This window comes from Myotis nattereri, assembly GCF_964212035.1.
Source record: "Myotis nattereri genome assembly, chromosome: 9".
Lineage (NCBI taxonomy): Eukaryota > Metazoa > Chordata > Mammalia > Chiroptera > Vespertilionidae > Myotis > Myotis nattereri.
The window spans coordinates 45492627-45515969 of NC_138084.1; the positions used below are offsets into that span (position 1 = coordinate 45492627).

General features: G+C 40.0%; 1 protein-coding gene across 2 annotated transcripts in view; it reads left to right on the forward strand.

Annotated features, from left to right (window-relative positions):
- The window catches only part of UVRAG (UV radiation resistance associated), a 284006-nt gene that overhangs the window by 230271 nt on the left and 30392 nt on the right, over positions 1-23343 (forward strand). For both annotated transcript variants that reach the window (XM_081098742.1, XM_081098743.1), the window contains one exon: positions 19000-19091. In XM_081098742.1, the coding sequence (XP_080954868.1) occupies positions 19000-19091 (92 nt within the window). The remainder of the gene's footprint in view (positions 1-18999; positions 19092-23343) is intronic.

Below are 23343 nucleotides of genomic sequence, written 5' to 3' on the forward strand. Positions count from 1 at the left end.
GTTTATGATTCTCTTATTTTTATACTTGGTTAGTTTTCAGTGTTTTTATAACTAGTTCCACCCAAACTCTACCAGTTACGTAAATCTTTTAAGATGTTCAGCTATGTCAGAGATACATTCAGTTTACGTGTTAGGTGTTCAATTTCATCTTTCGAAGAAACCTGTCCTGGAGCCTTCTGACCTGCTCCAATCTGTCTGATTGCTCTCTGCTTTTATCATAATCCCAGCGATTCGCATCACATATGTCGAAATTAGTTTCCTGGATGGATCCCAGGTCTTCCTCTTTCTCAGTTTACTTTCTTGTTGGAACACATCTTGTAGCTTCCTAGGAGAGGGTATATGGAGTAAATTTCAATGACTTTGTAAATCTGAAAATATTTACATTTTTCTTTGGCTGGATATGGAATTTTAGGCTGGAAATAATTTTCTTTAAGAATTTTGGAAGTCATTGCTCAATTATGTTTTAGTGTTCCATGTAACTTTTGAGAAACCTAAAAGTATTTGATGCCCACCTTTTATTTATTTGCTTATTTTGCTTGCTTTGTTTTGTTTTACTTCTGGAAATCTATAGGAACTCCTTTTGTCCCTAGTGTTTTTGAAATTACAGACTAATGGTCATTTGTATGGGTTTATTTTTATCTATTGTGCTTGGTACTCAGTGGATCCTTTCAGTCTGAAAAGTAAGATAATAAAGTTCAGGGATTTTATTTTTCTGAATTATTTCATTGATTATTTCCTCTTATCTCTTTTTCTGGACTCCTGTTATGTAAATGTTTGATTTCCTGCCCTTTCAAATGTTCTTATCTCTTCTCTTCTTTTTTCCTCTCTGTCTGTTTTGTTCTACCTCCCTTAACTTTGTCTCCTTGCCCTTTAATTTTGATTTTTTATATATTTCTTTCATATTTTAAATTCCTAAGAGCTCTTTTTCTCTGAATAGCATCTGTTGTTTTACGTGTATAGTATCTTTTCTCTGAGCATATTAGTGACTTAAAATTTCTTTATTGTTTTTGCTTTGATCTTGATATGTCATTTGCACTAGTCTTTTCTTGGAAGTTTGGTGATACTTGATTGCATATTTATTTTTAAGAGGAGAGGACTAGGAAGCATTAGGAGCTCTTAGTGTGTGGATAGAGGCTGTCAATTGTGCGGTTCACTGTAGGGTACTTTGGATGGGCTCTTTTCGTTGGGGAACACCTAGTGTCATTCTGCTTAGGTCTTTCTTGTGCTTGCAGGATCTTTGCGTTATCTGCCTGTATTCTGGAAGTGGAGTAGGGGAAGAACACTGGAGATCTCAGCATTTAATATGCACACGTTTACTTAATCACCTATTTTCAGTACATTGCCTTTACCCTTAACTGTGCTGATATTCACCTCTCCAGAGTAAAATGCTAATATATGTACCAGGATGTGAGAGGAGCTGTTGCCTGATTCTTTGACTTTGGGAGGGGATATAGAGATGGAATTGTCTTATAGATTTCAAATCGTCTGCCTTTTCTTAACCCAACTTTATTGCCACTTCAAGAAGTGCATGAAGGCTCAGCCAGTGTGGTTCAGTGGTTGAGTATTGACCTATGAACTAGGAGGTCACAGTTCGACTCCTGGTCAGGATATATGCCTGGGTTGAGAGCTCGATCCTCGGTGTGGGGTGTGCAGGAAGCAGCCGATCAGTGATTCTCTGCCATCATTGATGTTTCTCTCTCTCTCTCCCTCCCCTTTCCTATCTGAAATGAATAAAAATATTTTTTTTTCTTAAAAAAATAAGTGCATGGAGTTACCAGTTCGTCAGCCTTGATGGAGTAATTGAAGGATAGCTCAGATTGGCTCTTAACTCCTGTCTTCTGGCTTAGAACTCAACTTTTTTAAGTCTGCTAAGTTAGTGATCACTTGTCCGTTTACTTTTCAGATTCCAAAATTTTGTTGTTGTTGTATCATCTCTTATTTTCTGTCTTCATTTTGTTTATGTATAAGCACAAAGCATATGGGACAACAATTTAAGACATTACCGTCTTCTCATTGAAAACAATGGGAGCATGAAGGTAGAAAATCCCATCACTGACACGTCATTGGAGTTTCAGGGTTACAGAAGTGAATGTACACATTCAACCTGCCACCCAAACCACATGTCCCCAAAAGAAGTTTTTAAATGTGGGAAGGTTTTTTAAATGTATAAGAAAACAGTGGACTTTAAAATATTCTCTTTATTTTAACCAAACTCAGCCTGATTTTATTGCATTTGCAACAATAGGAGAAGGCGGTCCAAATGCAACCGGTGGCAGTCCCCAAACCAGTCGGGCTTTTCTGCATATTTGTCATTTCCTGCTCAACAATTGAAGGCCAAAGAGTCCCAGAATTTATAGATCAGAGACGGCTCTAATTTCTAACACTTCCTACAGTATTCCTAGTAGATGGTCATTGTGCTTCTTCTTAAAATGAATTGATGAAGAATGTATTGCCTTCCGAGACAGTCAGGCTGTTTGTGAGGGGAGGAGGGAGGAGGTGGGAAGGTTGGTGTGTCTCTCTGGTGTTTATCGTAGTAAACGTGCTGTAAGCAGGTGAAGTGTCTCGGGAGCAGCAGCATTTGCTATTCATGGACTTGCACTCAGGTAGACCAGAGCTCTGTTGTATTAGTTGTGTAACCTTTAGAAATCACTTAACACTCTGAACCTATTTCTTCATCTGTGTGGCAAAGATAATAATACTTTGAATGTTTATAAACTTTGAATAAGATACAGGATTAAAGAACCTGGCAAAGAAGTTGGCATATCGAAGCCGATCAGTGAGTGCTATCTATTATTTCCCTTACAGTTCAATCAGGGAACGCTTTCAGTGTAATATTTTAATAGAGAAAGCCAGAAAAGGAAAGGAGAGGAGAGATCTTCCAGACTGAAGGAAAAGCAGGCCAGATGCATAGTTGTGTCAGAGAACCAAAGTGCGAGGTTTATGTAAGGAATGGCAAGTCTTTCTGGACGTCTGCGTTATAGAGTCCATGTAAGGGAGCCAGCGTCATGGGAGTGAGGCTGGGGAGGCGTTTACACGGGGCACCTTAGCAAAGAGAAGAAGTTGGTGTTCTCACGTATCAGAGCGCTCAATGAGACAGACAAAACAGAGATCCTCTGGGAACCAAGCAGCCCTTCTCCGGCGAAGCTTACTTCATGTGGCTTTTAAACAACTTGATCTGATAGAGATTGTAATGGGAGTTATTGATAAAACTGAAAAAGTGTATGTTAAATATATAATTATTCTAGACGAGTCCAAAACGTAAGTAAAGGATATGTCCAAGGGAAGGAGGTAATTGTCTTCCTGTTTGGAAGGCTGTCAAGGGGAAGGAGTAAAAAAATTAAACCTTGCTGATGGATTTAATTAATACAAATAGAAACCAGAAAGAGGAGATTTTTAGCTCACATAAGAAATATTATTTAACAGATAGATCAACAATGGAATGGAAAGCCCGGGGATGAATGAAGTATCTGGTCATTAGAGGGCACATGCCCATGTTGTAGAGTCAATCCCCAGTAGGGGGCATGCAGGAGGCAGCCGATAGATGGCATTCCTCTCTCATCAATGGTCCTCTCTCTCTCTCCCTTCCTTTCTTTCTGAAATCAATAAAAACATATAAAAATAAATGAAGACTTTGGTTCAGCTCCATAGACCTCAAGGGCATCTTCACTCGAGCTGGAGCCTCCAGACATGTTTATGTAAGGTTTGTGAGACCCTTGCAGCCCCTAGTAGACATAAAATTCTCTCCATCTCTCTCTCCCTTTTTTTTTTAACCTAATCTCTGTGATTAGTCTTTTTTTGTGTTTTTTTAAATTTATTGTTTAAAGTGTTACATATGTCTCCTTCCCCCCTGCATTAACCTCTCCCTAGCCGTTCCCACCCCCCAGCACATGCCCTCACCCCACTATTGTCTGTGTCCATGGGTTATGCTTACATGCATGCATACAAGTCCTTTAGTTGATCTCTAACCCCTCTCTTCCCTGCCTTCCCTCTGAGGTTGGACATCGGTCTGTTCGATGCTTCTCTGAATCTGGATCTACTTTTGCTCATCAGTTATGTTGTTCATTATGTTTCACAAATGAGTGAGATCATATATGATATTTATCTTTCTCTGACTGGCTTATTTAGCTTAGCATAATGCTCTCCAGTTCCATCCATGCTGTTGCAAATGGTTAAGAGTTCCCTCTTTTTTATAGCAGTGTAGTATTCCATTGTGTAGATGTATTACTGTTTTTTAATCCACTCATCTGCTGATGGGCACTTAGGCTGTTTCCAAATCTTAACTATTATAAATTGTGCTGCTATGAACATAGGGGTGCATATATCCTTTCTGATTGGTGTTTCTGATTTCTTGGGATATGTCCCCAGAAGTGGGATCACTGGGTCAAATGGGAGTTCCATTTTTAATTTTTTGAGAAAACTCCATACTGTTCTCCACAGTGGCTGCACCAGTCTGCATTCCCACCAGCTGTGCACGAGGCTTCCTTTTTCTCTGCATCCTCTCCAGCACTTGTAGTCTGTTGATTTGTTGATGATAGCCAGTCTAATAGGTGTGAGGTGGTAACTCATTGTTGTTTTGACTTGCATCTCTCAGATGATTCGTGACTTTGAGCATGTTTTCATATGTCTCTTGGCCTTCTGTATGTCCTCTTTTGAAAAGTGTCTATTTAGGTCCTTTTCCCATTTTTTTTATTGGATTGTTTATCTTCCTTTTGTTAAGTTGTGTGAGTTCCCTATAAATTTTGAAGATTAGGCACATATCAGAGATGACATTGGCAAATATGTTCTCCCACGTAGTGGGCTTTCTTGTTGTTTTGTTGATGGTTTCCTTTGCTGTGCAGAAGCTTTTTATTTTGATGTAGTCCTGTTTATTTATTTTCTTGTTAGTTTCCATTGTCCTAGGAGCTGTATTAGTAAAGATACTGCTATGACATATACCTGATATTTTGTTGGCTATGGATTCTTCTAGGATTTTTATGGTTTCCTGACTTATGTTTAAGTCCTTTATCCATTTTGAATTTATTTTTGTGTATGGTGTAAGTTGGTGGTCTAGTTTTTTTGTGTGGTTTTTTTTTTGCATGTATCTGTCCAATTTCCCCAGCACCATTTATTGAAGAGACTGTCTTGACTCCATTCTATGCTCTTGCCTCCTTTGTCAAATATTAATTGAGCATAATGGCTTGGGTCAGTTTCTGGGTTCTCTGTTCTGTTCCATTGGTCTATATGTCTGTTCTTGTGCCAATACCAGGCAGTTTTGAGAACAGTAGCTTTATAATATAGCTTGATATCTGGTTATCTTATCTCTTTATCTTAACTGAAACCTGTAACCTTTTGCATTGGAGACTTTTACTCTGACTCTCCCCCAAGCAAGAAAGTAATGAAGGTGGAGGGAGGGATGGGTAGTTTGCCCATTTCTCCAGACCATTAATTTCCTTCATATAAAACCATCATCCTTCTTCCAGGCCATTTAACTGTGAAACTCTCCATCACACCTGTCACTGTTGTCTGGCATTCTGATTACTTCTTTGGGACCCTCAGAATCTGGAACTTTGCTTAAGGTTTTCTTATCTAGGCTGCTCTTTCCTGTGGTGACCCTGCATTACTCTACTCTCAACCCTTGTCTTTCCCATTTCAAACTGCTGTTTCCCATGTTCTCTCTTGCTTCTGGGCTTTTACACATGCAGCTTCCTCTGTTTGGAAAACTTTCCCTACCCTTTCACCTAATAAAATCAGACTTGTACTGCACAGCTCCGATAGGTTATCACTTCCTTCCCAAATGTCCCTGTCCACCCTAGACTTGGTTAGGTGTCCCTCCTCTGTGTTTCTATCATTTCCTCTAATGTCATACTCATTATTCTTTAGTATAATTGTGGTTCTCATTTATAAATATCTTTTTTTTTTATTAGGATTACTTCAAATGCAGGGACTGCCTCTTCTTCATTTTGTAACTTCAGTCCATGGCCTAGCACAGTGATGGCGAACCTATGACACGCGTGTCAGAGGTGACATGCGAGCTCATTTTTTTGGTTGATTTTTCTTTGTTAAATGGCATTTAAATATATAAAATAAATATCAGAAATATAAATCTTTGTTTTACTATGGTTGCAAATATCAAAAAAGTTCTATATGTGACACGGCACCAGAGTTAAGTTAGGGTTTTTCAAAATGCTGACACGCTGAGCTCAAAAGGTTCGCCATCACTGGCCTAGCACATAGAAGGTGTTCAATGTCTGTTGACTGAATGAATAGCTGATTACAGCTGCTTGTCTTCTTTGTCCTATTTAAGACTGAAGGTGGAACAGAAAGGGACAGACACGGTGTTGTTCCCGTAGCTAGTTTACATAGCTAGCTCACATGTGTGTGTTGTGCTTCCCCAGCTTGATAAACTAGGTCACTTAATGCTGTGTGCTTTGCCTTAACAACCAGAGATTTTGTCCTGTTCTGAAGAGTCATTCAAGTGTTTTTTAGTTTTTCTGTCTGCCTTCCATAGACTTGAACATCCAGATTTGGCTTTTAGCCTGACAAGATCTTCCAGAATATTTTAGAGAACCATAATCTCTGGAGAACAAAACTCAGACTCCCAAAAATAGATAAAGCTGGAGATGATTGTTCAGTGACTGTACCCCTTCCCCTAAGCACTCAAATGAGCCGTTGGAGAGTATGCCCCAGCATGTGTTTAATGTTCAGAACATTACTTGCCAACTGAAAACCTCCGGGCCCTTGTGTAGAGCTATCCCCATTTTACCTGGCATGCAGTAGATTTACCAAATGCAATCTGTCCATCCTGGCCGGGTAGCTCAGTTGCTTACAGCATCATCCCCATAAGCCAAGGTTGTCGGTTCAATCCCCGTACAGGGCACATACAGGAATCAAACAATGAATACATAAACAAGGGGAACAACAAATTGATGTTTCTCTCTCTTTCATCCTCTCCCTCTCCCTCTCTCTCTCTAAAATCAATAAATAAGAATAAAATAAAAACATATTATCTGTTCACCAAGGAACTGCTCAGGCCACATTTTCCTCATGAATTCACTCCAAATATCTTCAGGTAAAAGGTAGATGTAATCTTTTCCACCTGTATTAGTTTTCTGTTGCTTCATAACAAATTACTATAAATTTAGCAACTTAAACAGCATCCATTTTTATCCCATAGTTCTGTAGGTCAGAAATCTGGGTGGGCTCATCTGGTTTCTCTGCTTCCAGGTCTCACAAGGCCAAAATCAAGGTGTCAGTCACTCTGGGCTCTTATCTGGAGGCTCTTGAGAATTATTTACTTCCAAACTTATTTAAATTGTTGGCAGAATCCAGCTCCTTGCAGCTGAAGGTCTTAGGTCCCCATTTGCTTGCTGGCTTGCAGCCAGGGGCCACCCTTTGGTCCTAGAGGCCTCCTGCATTCCTCTTCACATGGTCCCTCCATCTTCAGACGAACAATGTCCCTTCAAGTCCTTTTCACAGTTCATATCTCTGAACGTTCTCTTCTGCTACCAACCAGAGAAAACTCTGTTTTTAAAAGGGCTCATGTAATTAGATCAGGCCCATCGAGATAATCTCCCTTTATCATAAACATAAAATAATCAAAGGAAAAACAACAGGGCTGAAAGTTATGAGAGCCATCTTAAAACTCTGCCTACTAGCCCCACCCTTCACACTCTCATAGAAGGTTGTACTTTCCCTCTAGGTTCACTTAGTTATCATGCAGTTAGGAGGTAGCCTCCTGAAGGGTGGCACCCATGGCTGGGTCAGTTTGTCATCATACCCATTCACACCTTGCATACCTTTCCTGTTGTAGGTATTCAGTCCATATCTAATGAATTGTTTGCTTTTTGTTAAATGAATTGTGAGATCAAAAGATGAATAAAATTATTCCAGACCAAATTTGAAGAGCATCTGTCCAGTTGGAGGAGCAATGTGAGCTCAACAGTTCATTGCTGTTGGGATGGGGCTATGTTTGGGGGGATGTTTTGTTTTTTTAAAGCTACATTTATTTATGGTCCACCAGGGAGACTAAACAGTGGGAGCATGGGCTTGGACTCTAATGTAATTCAAGTGAAGTCAGAAGAATTTCACCAGAAAACTTAAAAGGCATGAAGTTGATATTATAGTAAAATTAATATTCTAAGGAAAATAGTCATTAATGAGAGAAAAGAGCATTCTGGAAAACTGTGTTCCATTTAGGGCACCTCATTACCAGATTCTTTAAGGGAAACTGGAGGGAGTTCAGAGACATAAAGAATGATGAAGAGCCTGTGGGGATTGATTTCCAAGCAAAGATTTAAAAAGACTAAATATGTATAACTTAGCTGAACAACAACTAAGTGGAGATGTAACTATGTCAAATGTCTCATATCAAGAGAAGGAATGTGTTTCAAGAGTTGAGGGGTCTCTTTCTCAGTATTGGAATTAAAGGCAGAATGAGAAAACAATCCGTCCTAACCAACTTGTAAGCCATATCTAGACTGTACTGGGACGTCCAATCTCAGCTCCTCAGCCCTTTACCTGTGAAATTTCAACCAACTCCTTTAAACTTCAAGCGCATAGAAAGAATTGTATGACATACCTCATGGGGTTATTATGCAGATTAAGTGAAATGACATAAATAAACAGCTAAGTTCCGCCTGGCACAGATTGCATGTTGAGAAGAGCTATAGCTGCTACTGGTATTCCCATTATCGTTAAGTGGTAGGAATTTAAAGTGCTAGAAGTCAGATTCAAGGGTTGCAGATTCAAGCTCTACCACTTATTAACTCTAAGTCTCAGTTTCTTCAAACCATAATAGAGTTACAGTGAGGACCGAGGGAAATAATATAATGTGAAATGTTTAGCATAATGCCTGGCATAATTAAACTACTCAGTAAACATTATCAGCTATATAATTATTTTTGTTATCATTAACACAGTTATCATTCTGCCATAGAACCTGGCCGAAGGCCTAGCATATATTTAAATTATTTCCCAATTTCCCCTATTATAAACAACATCATATACATACCTATACTTTCACCTATCACTACGGTCACATGCATACACATACAAGCTGTTCCATAGTCATTTGTTGAAGTGAATTACGTAATTTTTTCCAATTGTCATGTCAGGTATTTGTGGTCACTGTACATTCCTGGGGAAAGGCCAGAATGGGCTTCTGTATTCCTTGTACAGTCAAATTTATGATAACAGATTTAAGTGATGCAGAACAACTGAAGCACACATTGCTGGGGGAATACAAAATTGTATAGCCACTTTGAAAACAGTTTGGCATTTTTAAAAATTAACATGTACCTACCATCCAGTCTAGAAATTCCACTCCTAGGTATTGATCCAAGAAGAATAAAAATACAAGTCCAAACAAAACCCTATGCTATACACAGGTGCAAATCAAATGTTATAGCACCTTAATTCATAATAGCCAAAACTTGAAACAACCCAAATGTTTATTAACTGGCATATATATATATATATATTTGTGGCATATCCATCCAGTGGAATCCTACTCAGCAATGAAAAGGAATGAACTATTTATATATGCAGCAATATGAATGAATCTCAAAAATACAAATGAAAGAAGGCAGGCATGAGAGGCAAAATATTCCACGATTCCATTTACAAGACGTTCTAGAAAACTGTCTCTGCCCTGTTAGACTGTGATCTTCTTTATCTGATACAGTTCTTTACATCAAGATTGCATAAAAGTGAATTGGAAGCAGAAATGCTGAGTTTGATCAGTTTAGAGAGCAAAGTTTAGCTACCAAGGGAATCTGAAATCCAGTTTGGGTCAAAGGTCAATACAGGGTAGTTTGGGATAAATCAGGGTGTACAGAACTAACATGAGGGCAGGGAGCCAAGATTGAGCTTGCTAGACCTGACAGATGAATATCTGCTCTAATGGATCTGACTATATATTTGTCCACTCACATAGCCTTAGGGAAAATAATTCTCGTTATTTATTTATTTAAAATTTTTATTTTTATTAATTTCTGAGAGTAAGAGAGATCGAGATCGAAACATCCAATGATGAGAGAGAATCATTGACCGGCTGCCTCCTGCATGCCCCCTACTGAGGATTGAGCCTGAAACCCAGGCATATGCCCTGACCAGGAATTGAAAGGTGACCTCTTGGTTCATAGGTCGATGCTCAACCACTGAGCCACGCCAGCCGGGCAACCTTCATTATTTAAAGCTGATTCCAGTTGCTACTGGGGGGCTGATTTACCTAACTTTAACAAATTTCCAGTTCTGCTTTGCTTATCCATTTGCAATATGCTTGACTGACCCTCTTTCGAAACTCACAAAAATTGGCAACAATAGAGACCACACAGATCATGCTGACTCCAGAGATGCATCAGTTTAATAGTGCTTCTGGTTCTTTTCTGACAAACATAAGCTTCTGAAGCAAAGGTCCATTTTAATTGAAGTGTTTTTAACATAACATATTTTATAATGATAAGTTTGACTCAAATATAAACTGGCCTCATAAGTACAACTTATGATATAAAGAAAAGAGCCTGTGGTTAGAACTCAGCAAATGTAGATTCTGTTTCCGAGGTTCAATGTGTTCAACCTTAGAGAGGCCACTTAATCTCTCACTTACCTTGTGAAGTAAGTGAAGCAGGTGGGCTGGTGCTCTCAAAGGTGCCATTTAGCTCTCTCATGAATCCCGAATTCTAAGCATAATTGGTGGTATGATTGGAATGAGGAATGGAAGAAACTTCTCCATTTCTTAGACTTAAGAGCTTTTAAATTTGACTTTTAGGCTTTTCAGACCTCAGAATGGCAGGCCTCAACTGTGTCCAGTGTTTACCTTATAACATATCGATTTTGGAAAAGAACTGGCATGGTTTATAGATGGGGATGAAAAAATATTTAGGTTGTTCTTGCAACTAGAGGCTCATAATCAGGTTCTTATACTTTCCCTTAGAGGTAGATATTGCATCAACTCACTGCAAGAAACAACATTATTGCTCATATTAAGTATTCTTTATGTAGCTTTCCCACATCTTTGAAAGAGTTGCATTTTCTTCTCGGAAGGCAGATTTTATTTTTGACTTGGTGGTGCCCATTTTTTGAGCTCTTAATCTAGTTCTTTTTATGTCAGCGAACCCTTAGCATTTAAAAGTGAATTGAAACATTGATAACTACTCCTATAGAGATTTCTAGCTACATAAGCCAGAACTGTGAAGTTAAGTCTTTGATGCATATGTGCATTTTTAATTTCTTATTGTTTTAGTTCCTCGAGAACAGTTCTCTTTGTAGTCAAATTCATTGTAATCCCATCACGAAAGTGTTGATCTTTTAGTATCCTTTATTGAAGCATTGTATTAATCCACATTCCCTCACGGTGACAGACGGTTTGTATCAAACATATCATGCAGCTTAGCTCCAGCCCCATATGGAACTAATAAGCCACGCAATAAGCGGCCTTGTGTAGTTTGGAAGTGTGTGTGTGTGTGTGTGTGTGTGTGTGTGTGTGTGTGTGTTTTGTCTAAACTGAATTTCTCCTGCCAAAACCTAAATGCCAAAATGATTCCTGAACCCCCGGAGTCTTTCCTGGCCTGGAAAAATTGTGTGTTTATAAAATAAAGATAAGATTGAGCACTTTGATATTAAATTAGGCCTCTTAGCTCAATAAGAAGATGCTCACTGAGTATAAGAATTCAGCATATATTTCTCGGAAGAACAATCACACTTTACTTTCAAATATGATCTCCGAAGCTGCATATGGTCTTACCTCATGAATGGAGCACCGTTTATCAAGCTGTAGAAACTAGTTATTTCAACTACAAGAGCTTTAACTTCATAGTTGATATGTCCTATTTGGTGAAACTCACAGTGAATATGTAGTGTTTGGGGATGGAACCAGCATGAGGCTTTGGACAAATACTCTATTTTTATTCAGAAAGGTGGTGTGGGAGAGGAAACAAAGAGAAGATAGTTGATGTTACTGACATGGCTACAGTTGTCTGTTGCAGTCTAAGTGTATCCTTTGCTCTTGTTTTCTTTCTTTTTGCTTGTTCCAGTAACTATACAGCCAGCCCTTCCTGGTTACTTTAGTACAGGAATTTTCTCTCGCTAGTAGACAGTAGCATTTGTTCATTTTTCCAGGGAAACCATTGAACGTAGCTTCTCCCCACTTCCCATCTAACCTATCGTCTATGTGTAGTTTTCACCTAGTAGTTGCACAAAAATTTAATTGCCCCCATGGAGTTCTAAACCAATCAGAGTAACGCTGAAATTCAAGCTAATTGAAACCAAAATTCCACTTAAAAACTGCTTACACTCTTTGGGTGGTGGTGCAGTAGGAAGTTGTTACAAAAGGTGTTTATTTCAGAGACTAATTTGAGGCAGTTAGACCCACAGCAATATTTTATTTGCCTGGGTTTCTTGGCATCTGCTTTTCCCAATCAGAAGTGAGAGCGGAAGGAGCTGCGTTGAGGGAAGTGTGGTATTGATGACAGTTGGTGAGGGCAGGTTTTGATGGAACACACAGTAAGATTTCTCAAAGAAAGGAGTACTTCAGTCTTTTAACCTGTCCTTTCCAGTTGCCTCTGGAGTTGTTTTCCTCCTTCACTCTCCTGCTTAAAACCCTGTAGTCGATTCTAACTGCTGACAAGAAAAAGTTCTAACTCTTGTAGCTTTCGGCCAGGCCCTCGACTGTTTTAATGACTACCCTCTAAAAACAGGCCTCAGGAGTTTCCATTTCCTATAAAAGTCCTCATTGAACTCTTACAACAATCTTATGAGACAAATATTGTTGGTCCTGTTTTATAGACAAGGCACCAGTTGGTTATGTACTAGTAACTTGCTCAAGGTTTTACACATTCTATGGCAAGGGTGGGGAACACGGTTGTGTGAGGCCCGCAAAATCATTTGGTCTGGCCCTACCAAGGCATAATGGGCGAGTTAATTAAATGTTTGACCAAATATAGCAGGCTAATTTTTAAGTTGATACTTTTGTATGGTCCGAGAATGATGTTATAAATATCCAAAAGGCTCTTGGCAGAAAAAAGGTTCCCACCCCTTTCTGTTGTGGGAACAGTGAGCCCAGGGCCGTCATTCCAAAGACAGAATGGGTCACAGTGCTTACCCAGTGGACACTAAGTAAATATTTGTTGAATAAATGATTAGGGCATGTAGGAACTTGGGATATGTAATTCTTTCTCTCCTTTCCTTCTTATTCTTGTCCTTTCCTCCTTGACCTTGCTCCTTCTTTTCCTTCCTTTTTTTTACTAATTAGAGTGTTAACTTGTTAAAGCAGCAGTTCTCAAGCTGTGGGTCGTGACCCCTTTGGGGGTCAAACGACCCTTTCACGGGGGTTGCCTAAGACCATCGGAAAACACATATATAATTACATATTGTTTTTGTGATTAATCACTATGCTTTAATTATGTTCAATTTGTAACAATGAAATTGGGGGTCACCACAACATGAGGAACTGTATTAAAGGGTCGCGGCGTTAGGAAGGTTGAGAACCACTGTGTTAAAGAATTACTTAATGCACATTTAGATTTATTCCTCCCCTGAAGGAACATATTTGATAGTGGTCAGCTCTACCTGACATAGTATAGTACAGAAAGGAACCCCATCCTACCCCTTCTCTTTTTATAAACTTCCCCCGAGGTGTCCAGAGAGATATCTCCTGTAGACTCTTCCATCAGACCTGCCTTTCAAGTGAATCAGGAAAGATTTGACTCTTTCAGCCAAGTTTGACTTCCGACACCATCAGAGGTGGGCAAAACCAGAAATGGGGCCAAGTGGGCTGATGTTTCTTCCTCACTCACATTGTGTGTGTACCTTAACCATAGTTTTATATCAAACTCCTTAGATATGTGGTTAAAGCCTATAATTTTTAGAGCATTTAGAGTGGACTCATAGAACTTTGAAAGGCTCTAGGTTTCTCAATTGCCATATGCAAAGTAGAATGACAGTAAAACAATACTTTAGAAATTCAGAAGGAAATTATTCTCAGCCTTGGATTCTATACCCAGGCAAACTATCATTCGAGTGTGAGAATGAAATAAAGGTATTTTTACTAGTAAATATTCAAGGTGTCAGAAAAGATACCTCCTATGCTTCCCTTTCCCAGAAAGTTATTCTAGGATATGCTCCACCAAGATGAGGCTGTAAATCAAGAAAGAAGTCATGAGATCTAGGAAAACAACAGCTTCAACACAGAAGAGAAGTAATCAAAATGTCCAAGGTGATGGTGAAGGAGAGTCCTAGGAAGATAACAATGGAACAAGCCTAGAGAGCAGCCAGTTCAGATTGGAGCAGAGAGGGGGATGCTTCAGGAAATATCTCCAAGGGAGCAAATGGACGTGATGGGTTATATGATGTTTTTAATCAGATTGAGAATGATTTTAAGGTTTTGTCCTAGTTTGGGGAGGATCTAGTGATAGGTTCATAGGTACTCAACAAGTGGGAAAAAATGGCAAATAGCACTTTAAGAAAACAAACAAAAACTACAAAAAAAGGGAATAGTATATTACATAGCTCAGCAGTGAACAGTATTTTTGTAGGTATAGTAAAGTAAACACTGAATATTAATTTAACAAAAATGTGATTTTGAATATCTTGAGAGGAGGCAGAAGTATATTTGGGAGAATACAGAGTTAAATCCTTGTATGCATTAATAAAAGTAGATATTGTGTGGGTAAGGGGATAAAATGTTAGTCTAAGAGAAGAGTAATATGGGAGAGCTAACTTCTTATATTTCATTATAAGAACATGGTAGATGATGGCTAAAATTGGAAGAATAAGAAATATTAATATAAGTATATTATTCAGAGATATGGAAAAACAGCGGTTAAAAGTAGTTGCTAATGAAGAACAGAGAGCTGTTGCTTTTTCATTATATGCTTTATAGAAGTTTCAACTTATTAAACAGTACATATACTTTATTTTAAACTGGAGGCATGGTGCACGAAATTCGTGCATGGGGGGTGGGGAAGTTCCTTATGGCAACCTGCACCCTCTCACAGTCCAGGACCCCTCAGGGGATGTCCGGCAGGGGATGTCCGGCAGTTGGACATCCCTCTCACAGTCTGAGACCGCTGGCTCCTAACCGCTCACCTGCCTGCCTCTCTGATCACCCCTAACCACTCTGCCTGCCTGCCTGATTGCCCCTAACCACCTCTGCCTGGGCCCCGCCGCTGCGGTGATGTCCAGAAGGACTTCTGGAAGGTCGTTCGGCTATCTGGTCTAATTAGCATATTAAGCTTTTATTATTATAGATATTAATGTATTTGTATTATGTGTGAATTTCTTTTCTCTAATTTAATTGTTAACATTCTTAGCGATGTCCCCCATTTCCTCTCCCCCCGCCCAGACCTTTGTCCTTCAGCCCCCACTCCCTCTCCCTGGATTTTCCCACTTTGTTGTCTGTGTCCATGGCCTATGCATATGTACATATATGTTCTTTGGCTGATCTCATATGTTGAAAATTAAAAGGATGACGTGGTAGAAAGACTTTGGAGTTATTATTAGGTTCTCGCCTTGGCTTTGTCCTTTATCAGCTCTGTGACCTAGGCAGGACATTTGCTTTACTGAGTCTTAGTTTCTTTCTTCTTCTTCTTCTTTTTTTATTTTTTTATTTTTTTAGTTTCTTCATTTATGAAAAGGGGGGTTGGAGAAGATGATCTCCAGTGTCTCTTTAAGCTGTCACATTCTAAGATTCTGTGATAAAAAATAATTGTGCTATGCAGCAAATGAAGAGTTAAGGCCTGGGTGGAGGCTCAAAATGCCCACATTTTCCCTTTTTGGTTGAAATCAGACTTGCAGGCAAATTTTCATTGTGGTCTCTGAAAAGAATTCAACACCCACCTTCCACTGTGGACCTGGGGCAGGCAATTGACTATGTACTGGCTCAGGGACACATAGCTTAGTGTTATTTCAGTATGGTTTTTTGATATTTAATATTTTTCAGTATGAATCACAGGTGAAATTTCCATGCCATGTGTAAACAATTTCACTTTTTTATTGAAACAATGAATTCAGGAATGTCATATTGGGATATCAGCCATTTCACTTTTATCAATGTATGGAAAAGTGCTTTTATATTAATATAAGAAATGATGTCATTTAATATGGAGTAGATCTTATAATTCAAGGTCAACAAATCTCAGGAGGTGACTTAGGTCACCAAGCTAAGTTTTGGAAAAGGGAAAAAATACTTTCCTTTTGTCTTTTCAAGTGTTTTTACCAGTTTTCCTCTGACTCTGGGGTAAATGGCAGAGTAACATGGTTGTGAAAGGGAGGCTCTGACTAATAATATCTTTGCCATTGAGCTCTGTGGTCCTAGAGAGTTTACTTTCCCTTTCTGGGCTTCAGTTTTCCCATCTGCAAAAGCAAAGTATTGGCTTAAATAATATTCACAATTCCTTTTGGCTTTAAAATTCTGTTTCTACTGCCTTGCATTGTGTGAGTATTCCAGAGACCCGATTCGGTTTTGGCATTTTCCTTTAAAAGTTCATTGTAGTGAGAATAAACTTCTCTGTTAAGTGAAAAATCAGTTGAGTACTAGATACAAACAAAGGAAGACCTACTTTAATATTTTTTTGTTGGTCATGATTTTATTTTTTAAAAGAAGAAAATATTTAGATGTTTGACTTGGTCACTTTTAAAGTTAGGTGCTAGACACTGTCGGACTCCATTATCCACCCAAAAGGTTGGTCATCAATGCATCCTTTGGATTGATTTATGACCAAAAGAAGGATATGGGGACGAAAGGAGCCACATGGTAACCTGACAAGCTCAGGGAAGGCCTGCATGACAGTCTTGCAAACTCAAAGACCTAAGGTAACTACAAAGGATGGTCTAAAATTAAAACTTTAACTAAAAGCTATCATGGTGAGTAGTCATGTACTAGGCCAGTATCTTCCCTGACAAGGTCAGTCTTTACCTTAACTGAGCTTATTGTCTTTTTGCATCTAAGGTAACATGTCAGAGTAACTTGTAACTTCCCTTTTCCAGACCTGTCGGGGCACAACCAAATGCACCTGGGCTCCAGGACTGGAGACCATAAATTCCTTCATTGTTATTGTTATACTAGAGGTCCGGTGCATGAAATTCGTGCACGGGTGCTGCCCCTAGGCCTGGCTGGCGATCAAAGCATGAGGTCTGGCATGGAAGGGCAGGTCTCAGCTTACCTCTGGGCCCTGGGCAGCACCTGGGCCCCCGGGCCACTGCGTGCCCCCCTCCGCCTGAGTCACCGCACCCGAGTCCCCATGCAGAGATGCAGTGAGCGCAGCCAGATGATGCCGTGGGCCAGGGCGCAGTGTGGGCCTCTGGGCCACCCAGCGCTGCTGCATGGAAGCTGGGTGGGCAGCACTGCACAGAAGCCAGGCAGGCAGCACGCTCTCTCCCGGCCTGCCTCTCAGACCGACTCCTGCTCAAACCCACAGGGAGCCTGACCGGCCCCTATGGTCCCAGCAACTGCAGCCCGACTCACCTGAAAGAGGCAGGGTGGGTGCAGGGCGGGCTCTTCACAGGCACCCAGCACCTGAGCATGGGGGTTCCCCGGCATGCAACCCCTGGCTTCCCGGGGGGTGGGAGAGGTAGCAGGGGGAGTGAGAGCGAGCTCAGCAGACATCCTGCATTCTCACCGCAACTCTGTCCCCATCACCTCCACCCCGAGGTAGCCAGCGAGACATGTTTGCTGACACCCGCCATGTTCCACATCACCCCTTGGTGGTCAGTGCATGTCATAGCTAGTGGTCAAGCTCCCCTTCGAGGGGACAATTTGCATATTAGGCTTTTATTATATAGGATTAATGGTTGACTGTTAACTATCCTGTACTCACCTAAGTAAAAGAAGTATGTGTCTATCATTTTACTTTTTATCCATTCCCAGAGATTACTACCCCCCTTTTTGCTTTCTCCCGCCTCCCTAATCTATCACCAATGGATTTCATGTAACCCACATACGTCTCCTCTTTGATGTAATATATAAAACAAGGTGAAAAAAACACCATTGTCCAGATCATTATCCCAAACGTTGAGATTCTGCTTCCTGGCAATTGTCGACAGTTTGGCTCAAATAAAGTCACAAAAATTCAAATGAATAAATAAAAGTTAAGTACCAGAAAAGTAAAACTTCAGAACTAATGACCCTTCACATTTGTACAATATACAGCTACAAAGTGCTTTTTGCATATGTATCATCTCATTTGAAAAATACATTTCTGCCGGGCTGTGTTGCACACTTACTGTGTATTTGATATTATGTGTGTGAGCATGTGTATGAATGTGCACATGGACCTATTTCAGATCTCATTATGGTCAATTAAGGAAGCAGATGGTATTCAGAGACAGAGTGAGAGGATGCAAGGAACAGACAGATGAAAACATTTAGCAGGATACTCAAGGAACGTAGAAGGGCACTTAATTTTAAAAAGCAGCCTCTAGCAGAAGTAAATAAAACTAAGAGCAGATCAAGCCCACAGACCGTAGTTTCCTCATGCTAGTCTTCGGCTCTGTGCTCTTGTTCTGCAGAAAGAGGGAAATTATAGATACAAGAGCACATCCTCTGTCAGAAGTGCCGCTCATTTGTTTAATAAGCAGTGAGCACGAGCAGTATCAGACACTTCAGCTCTCTGAAGAACACAGCATGATTCTCACCCTTGCTTATACAAAGAGAGGATCAGCAAAAGAAGGGCTGGATGTGCTCAGAGTATATAATCCAGCCTTCAGTATCTAAAACCAATCACTGGTTTTATGGTCTCTGTCCCTGCAATCAATGTTAGCAAATCCTACAAGGGTCTTTGAAATATTTTGCTTCCACAGTTAGTCATTCTTGATCTTTTCCAACTTTAGGGGGCAAAGGAGCAAGAAATGAAAGGGGTACTTTTAAACACCATCCCAAAAGTGTGGTTGATGATACTGGGATCATACATTCATATTTCCTGTTTTTGAGTAAAAAAACACCAACATGTTTAATAGATCATGTTTCTGAAGCATTGCCTAGTATCTGCCAGAATTTCTTTTAATTCTATTTTTTTACCTTTGCAGCTAAGATATCAACATGGACTTGGGACTCCAGACTTGAGGCAAACCCTTCCCAACCTGAAAAACTTCATGGAACATGGGCTACTGGTCAGGTGGTGAGTACCTTTATTTCTGACACGCAGAAACCGTAATGTACACAGTCTCCTGAGGAACTTTCCTGACTTCCACACTCCACACCTGCCTTACGGTTTTCTTCTGTAATAAGGTATCTGAGGAAAAGGAAAGGCAGCCACTGTACGTCTGTACTAAGCTCCAGCCTGGCAAAGGGCGGTGAAGCGCTCTCAGGAAGGGAGAAGGTTCAGGGAGTATTGTTTGAACGTTGGGAGGTTGGCTGGGCAAGCATCATTGAGCACATTGCTGAGGCAGACAGCCCTACGGTTCATAAAAGGGAGAGACATCGAGCCCCTGAGTCTTTTCTAAAGAACAAGTGAAGGTCATAAATACAGAATGAACACCAGGATCAGCGGCTGTGAGAGTTAAGGGAAGAAAGCAGACAAGGAATCGGTTAGGTTTGTCAGGACCCAGTCTTGAGACCAGGAGGCACATACTAGAATGTTTCTTGTGTTTGATGTCAGTGCCTTTTGTGCCCTGAGGGCAAGCCACTACTTAACTGGGCTTTGTCAGTACAGACATGACTCTTAAAAAGAAAGGGCAGATGGAGATCCAAGAGGCGGCAGCGTAGGTAGAAGTTACACTCACCTCCTCCCAGGTCCAAACTGGAATTAAAACTAAATTATAGAATAATCAACCTGAATAACCAGCTGAAGACCAGCTCAACAGAAGTTGTATAATCAAGCATTTACAGAAGCAGCCACATTTAGACTGATAGGAAGGGCAGAGAAATGAAAAGGCCTGGCCCCCCATTCAACACGAGGTGGTGGAGAATCCGGAGGGATGTCTCAGCTGCAAAGGTCCCCTGAGGGGCATGAGGTCTCAACCTCAGCCAGGCTCCCCAGCCTGGAGCACCAGAGCCAGGAAGAGGAGCCCACATAATACCTTGCTGTGAAAATCAGCAGGGATTCAGTACCCAGGAAGATACCGAGTCTGCTAGTAACCCAGGCGCACTCTTAAAGGACCAGCACACAAAATCTCTTTTGCAGCCACTCACCCTTGGCTCCGGCAGAGGGAGTGTGGTTCAGAGTGAAGTGGAGTCATGTGAGGATAGACAGAGTTGTGTGGCTCCGGGGAGAGAGCTGAAGGGACAGCTGCCAGGTGCCTGTATTGAGTCCCTCTCCCACACCTCCTGTAGATGTCGTCTTTCCTGGGTGGAGCATTCCCCTCCATACTGCATCAGTCTGGAAAGCACTGCCTGTTGTGCTTTCCCACCCTCCCCACTCCCTGTTGCCCTGCCCTGCTCAGCTCATGCCTGCTAAGGAGTCAGCTGCCTGGGCCTGGATATCAGAGACCAAGTTGTGTGGCTCTGGGGTGGGGGCCATTTTTCCCTCTGGCGCTACCCTTCCTATGCGGAGCCTTCTCTTCACAGCCAAATGTGATAAACTCTGCTGCCCTTACCCTGACAACTCCCTGAGAACGTCAGCACCACCACAAAGGTCCATGGGCACTCAGCGGGTAGAGGCTAGTCTGGGTGTGCCCTGAGACTTCTGCTGAGTGGCCTCAGTCCCAGCACTGGTGCTGAGTTTGAATCTGTCAATCTGGTGAACACAACTCGCCCCTCCCTGGTGACTCACTGAGAACCTACCTTGTGCAGCTCATGTTCCTCCAGAGGCCCTTTTAGTGACTAAGCCTAAAGTCAGCCCGCAAGTGGAGGATAAAGGAATCAATCCAACAAGACGATATAACCCTGGTAACCCAAAAATGTAAAGTAAATCTTGAAGGATATAAAGGGAGAGATGAACAGTAATATAATCATAGTAGAGAATTTTAACACCTCATGGATATCAATGGATAGATCTTCCAGACATAAAATCAACAAGGAAACAGATGGACTTAATTAGTATTTTTAGAGGATTTCACCCCAAAGCAGCAGAATATACTTTCTTTTCAAGTGCATGTGGCACATTTTCTAGGATGGACCACATTAGTACACAAAAGAAGCCTAATAAATTTATGAAGATTGAAATCACATCAAGCATCTTCTGTGACCACAGTGGTTTGAAACTCATGAAGGCTAAATAACATGTTACTAAACAATGAATGGGTTAACAATGAGATCAAGAAAGAAATCAAAAGTTACCTTGAGACAAATGAAAATGGGAACACAACAACCCAAAATTTATGTGACACAGTGAAAGCAGTCCTAGGAGGGAAATTCAGAGCATTACAGGCCTACCTCAAGAAACAAGAAAAATCTCAAATATTCTAACCTTATACCAAAATGAACGGGAAAAAGAAGAACAAACAAAGCCTAAAGTGAGTAGACAGTAGAAAATTGTAAAAATCAGGATGGAAATAAACAAAATAGAGTCTAAAAAAACAATACAAAAGATCAATGAAACTAAGACCTGATTTTGAAAAGATAAGCCATATTGATAAACCTTTAACCAGACTTATCAAGAACAAAAGAGAGGACCCAAATAAGTAAAATGAGAAATGAAAGAGTAAAAGTAACTGACACCACATAAATACAAAAGATTATAAGAAAATGGTGTGAATAACTATATGCCAACAAATTGGACAATCTGGAAAAAATGGATAAATTCCTAGAAGCAAACAATCTTCCAAAACTGAATCAAGAAGAAACAGAAAATCTGAGCAGAGCACTTACAACTAATGAAATCAAAGCAGTAACTTAAAACCTCCCAACAAACAAACATCCTGGATTGGATGGCTTCACAGGTGAATTTCACCAAACATTGAGAGAGGAACTAACACCTGTTTTCTCAAGTTACTCCAAAAAATGTAAGAGGAGGGAAGACTCCCAACCTGATTGTATTAACATTATCCTAATTCCAAAACCAGATAAAAACACTACAAAGAAAGAAAATTATAGGCCAATATACCTGATGAGTATAGATGCAGAAACCCTCAACAAAATATTAGCAAACGGAATCCAGCAATACATTATAAAGATCATACACCATGACCGAGTGGGATTTATTCCCAGGATGCAAGACTGGTACAGTATCTGCAAATTAATCAATGTGATACCCCACATAAACAAAAGGAAGGATAAAAACACATGATCAAATCAATAGATGCAGAAAAAGCATCGACAAGTTCCAGCATCCATTTATGATAAAAACTCTTAGCAAAGTGGGTATAGAGGGAAGATACCTCAACATAATAAAAGCCAAATTTGACAAGCCACTGCAAGCATCATACTCAGTGGAGAAAAACTTAAGCATTTCCCTTAAGATCAGGAACAAGACAGGGATGTCCATTCCAGGGATGTACTGGAAGTCCTAGCCACAGCAGTCAGCAAGAAGAAGAAATAAAAGGCATCCACATTGAAAAGGAAAAAGTAAATCTGTCATTTTTTGCAGAAGACATGATACTATATATGGAGAACCCTGAAGATGCCACACATACACATAAAAACTAATAAATGAATAGTAAAGAAGCAGGATATAAAATTAATAATCAGAAATTGGTTGCATTTTTATATACAAATAAGGAACTATCAGAAAGGAAAACTAAGAAAACACAATCTTATTTACAGTTGCTTCACACACAAAAAAACAAAAAACCTAGGAATAAATTCAACCAAGGTAAAACACCTATACTTGGGAAATTATAAGATACTGAAGAAAGAAATTGAAAAAGATACAAATAAATGGAAGCATATATTGTGCTTGTGGATAGGAAGAATTCACATCATTAAAATGTCCAAACTACCCAGAACAATCTATAGATTCAATGCACTTCCTATCAAAATACCAGTAGTGTATTTCACAGAACTAGAACAAGTAACCCAAAAATTTATGTAGAGCCACAAAAGACCCCAAGTAGCCGCAGCAATCTTGAAAAAGAAGAACAAACTTGGAACTATCATGCCGCCTGGTATTAAACATACATAAGGCGATAGTAATAAAAATGGCACGGTAGTGGCATAGAGACAGATACATCGATCAATGGAACAAAATAGAGAGCCTAGAAATAAACCCATGCCTAGATTTTCAATTAATATTTTACAAAGGAGTCAAGAACATACAATGGAGTAAAGACAGTCTATTCAATAAATGGTGTTGGAAAAATAGGACAGATAGAGATACATGCAAAAAAATGAAACTAAACCACCTTCTTACACCATATACAAGAATAAACTCAAAATGTGTTAAAGACTTAAAGGTAAGACTCGAAACCATAAAACTCCAGGAAGAAAAACATATGCCATAAAATCTTGGACATTTCTCTTAGTAATATTTTTTCTGATACATCTCCTCGGGC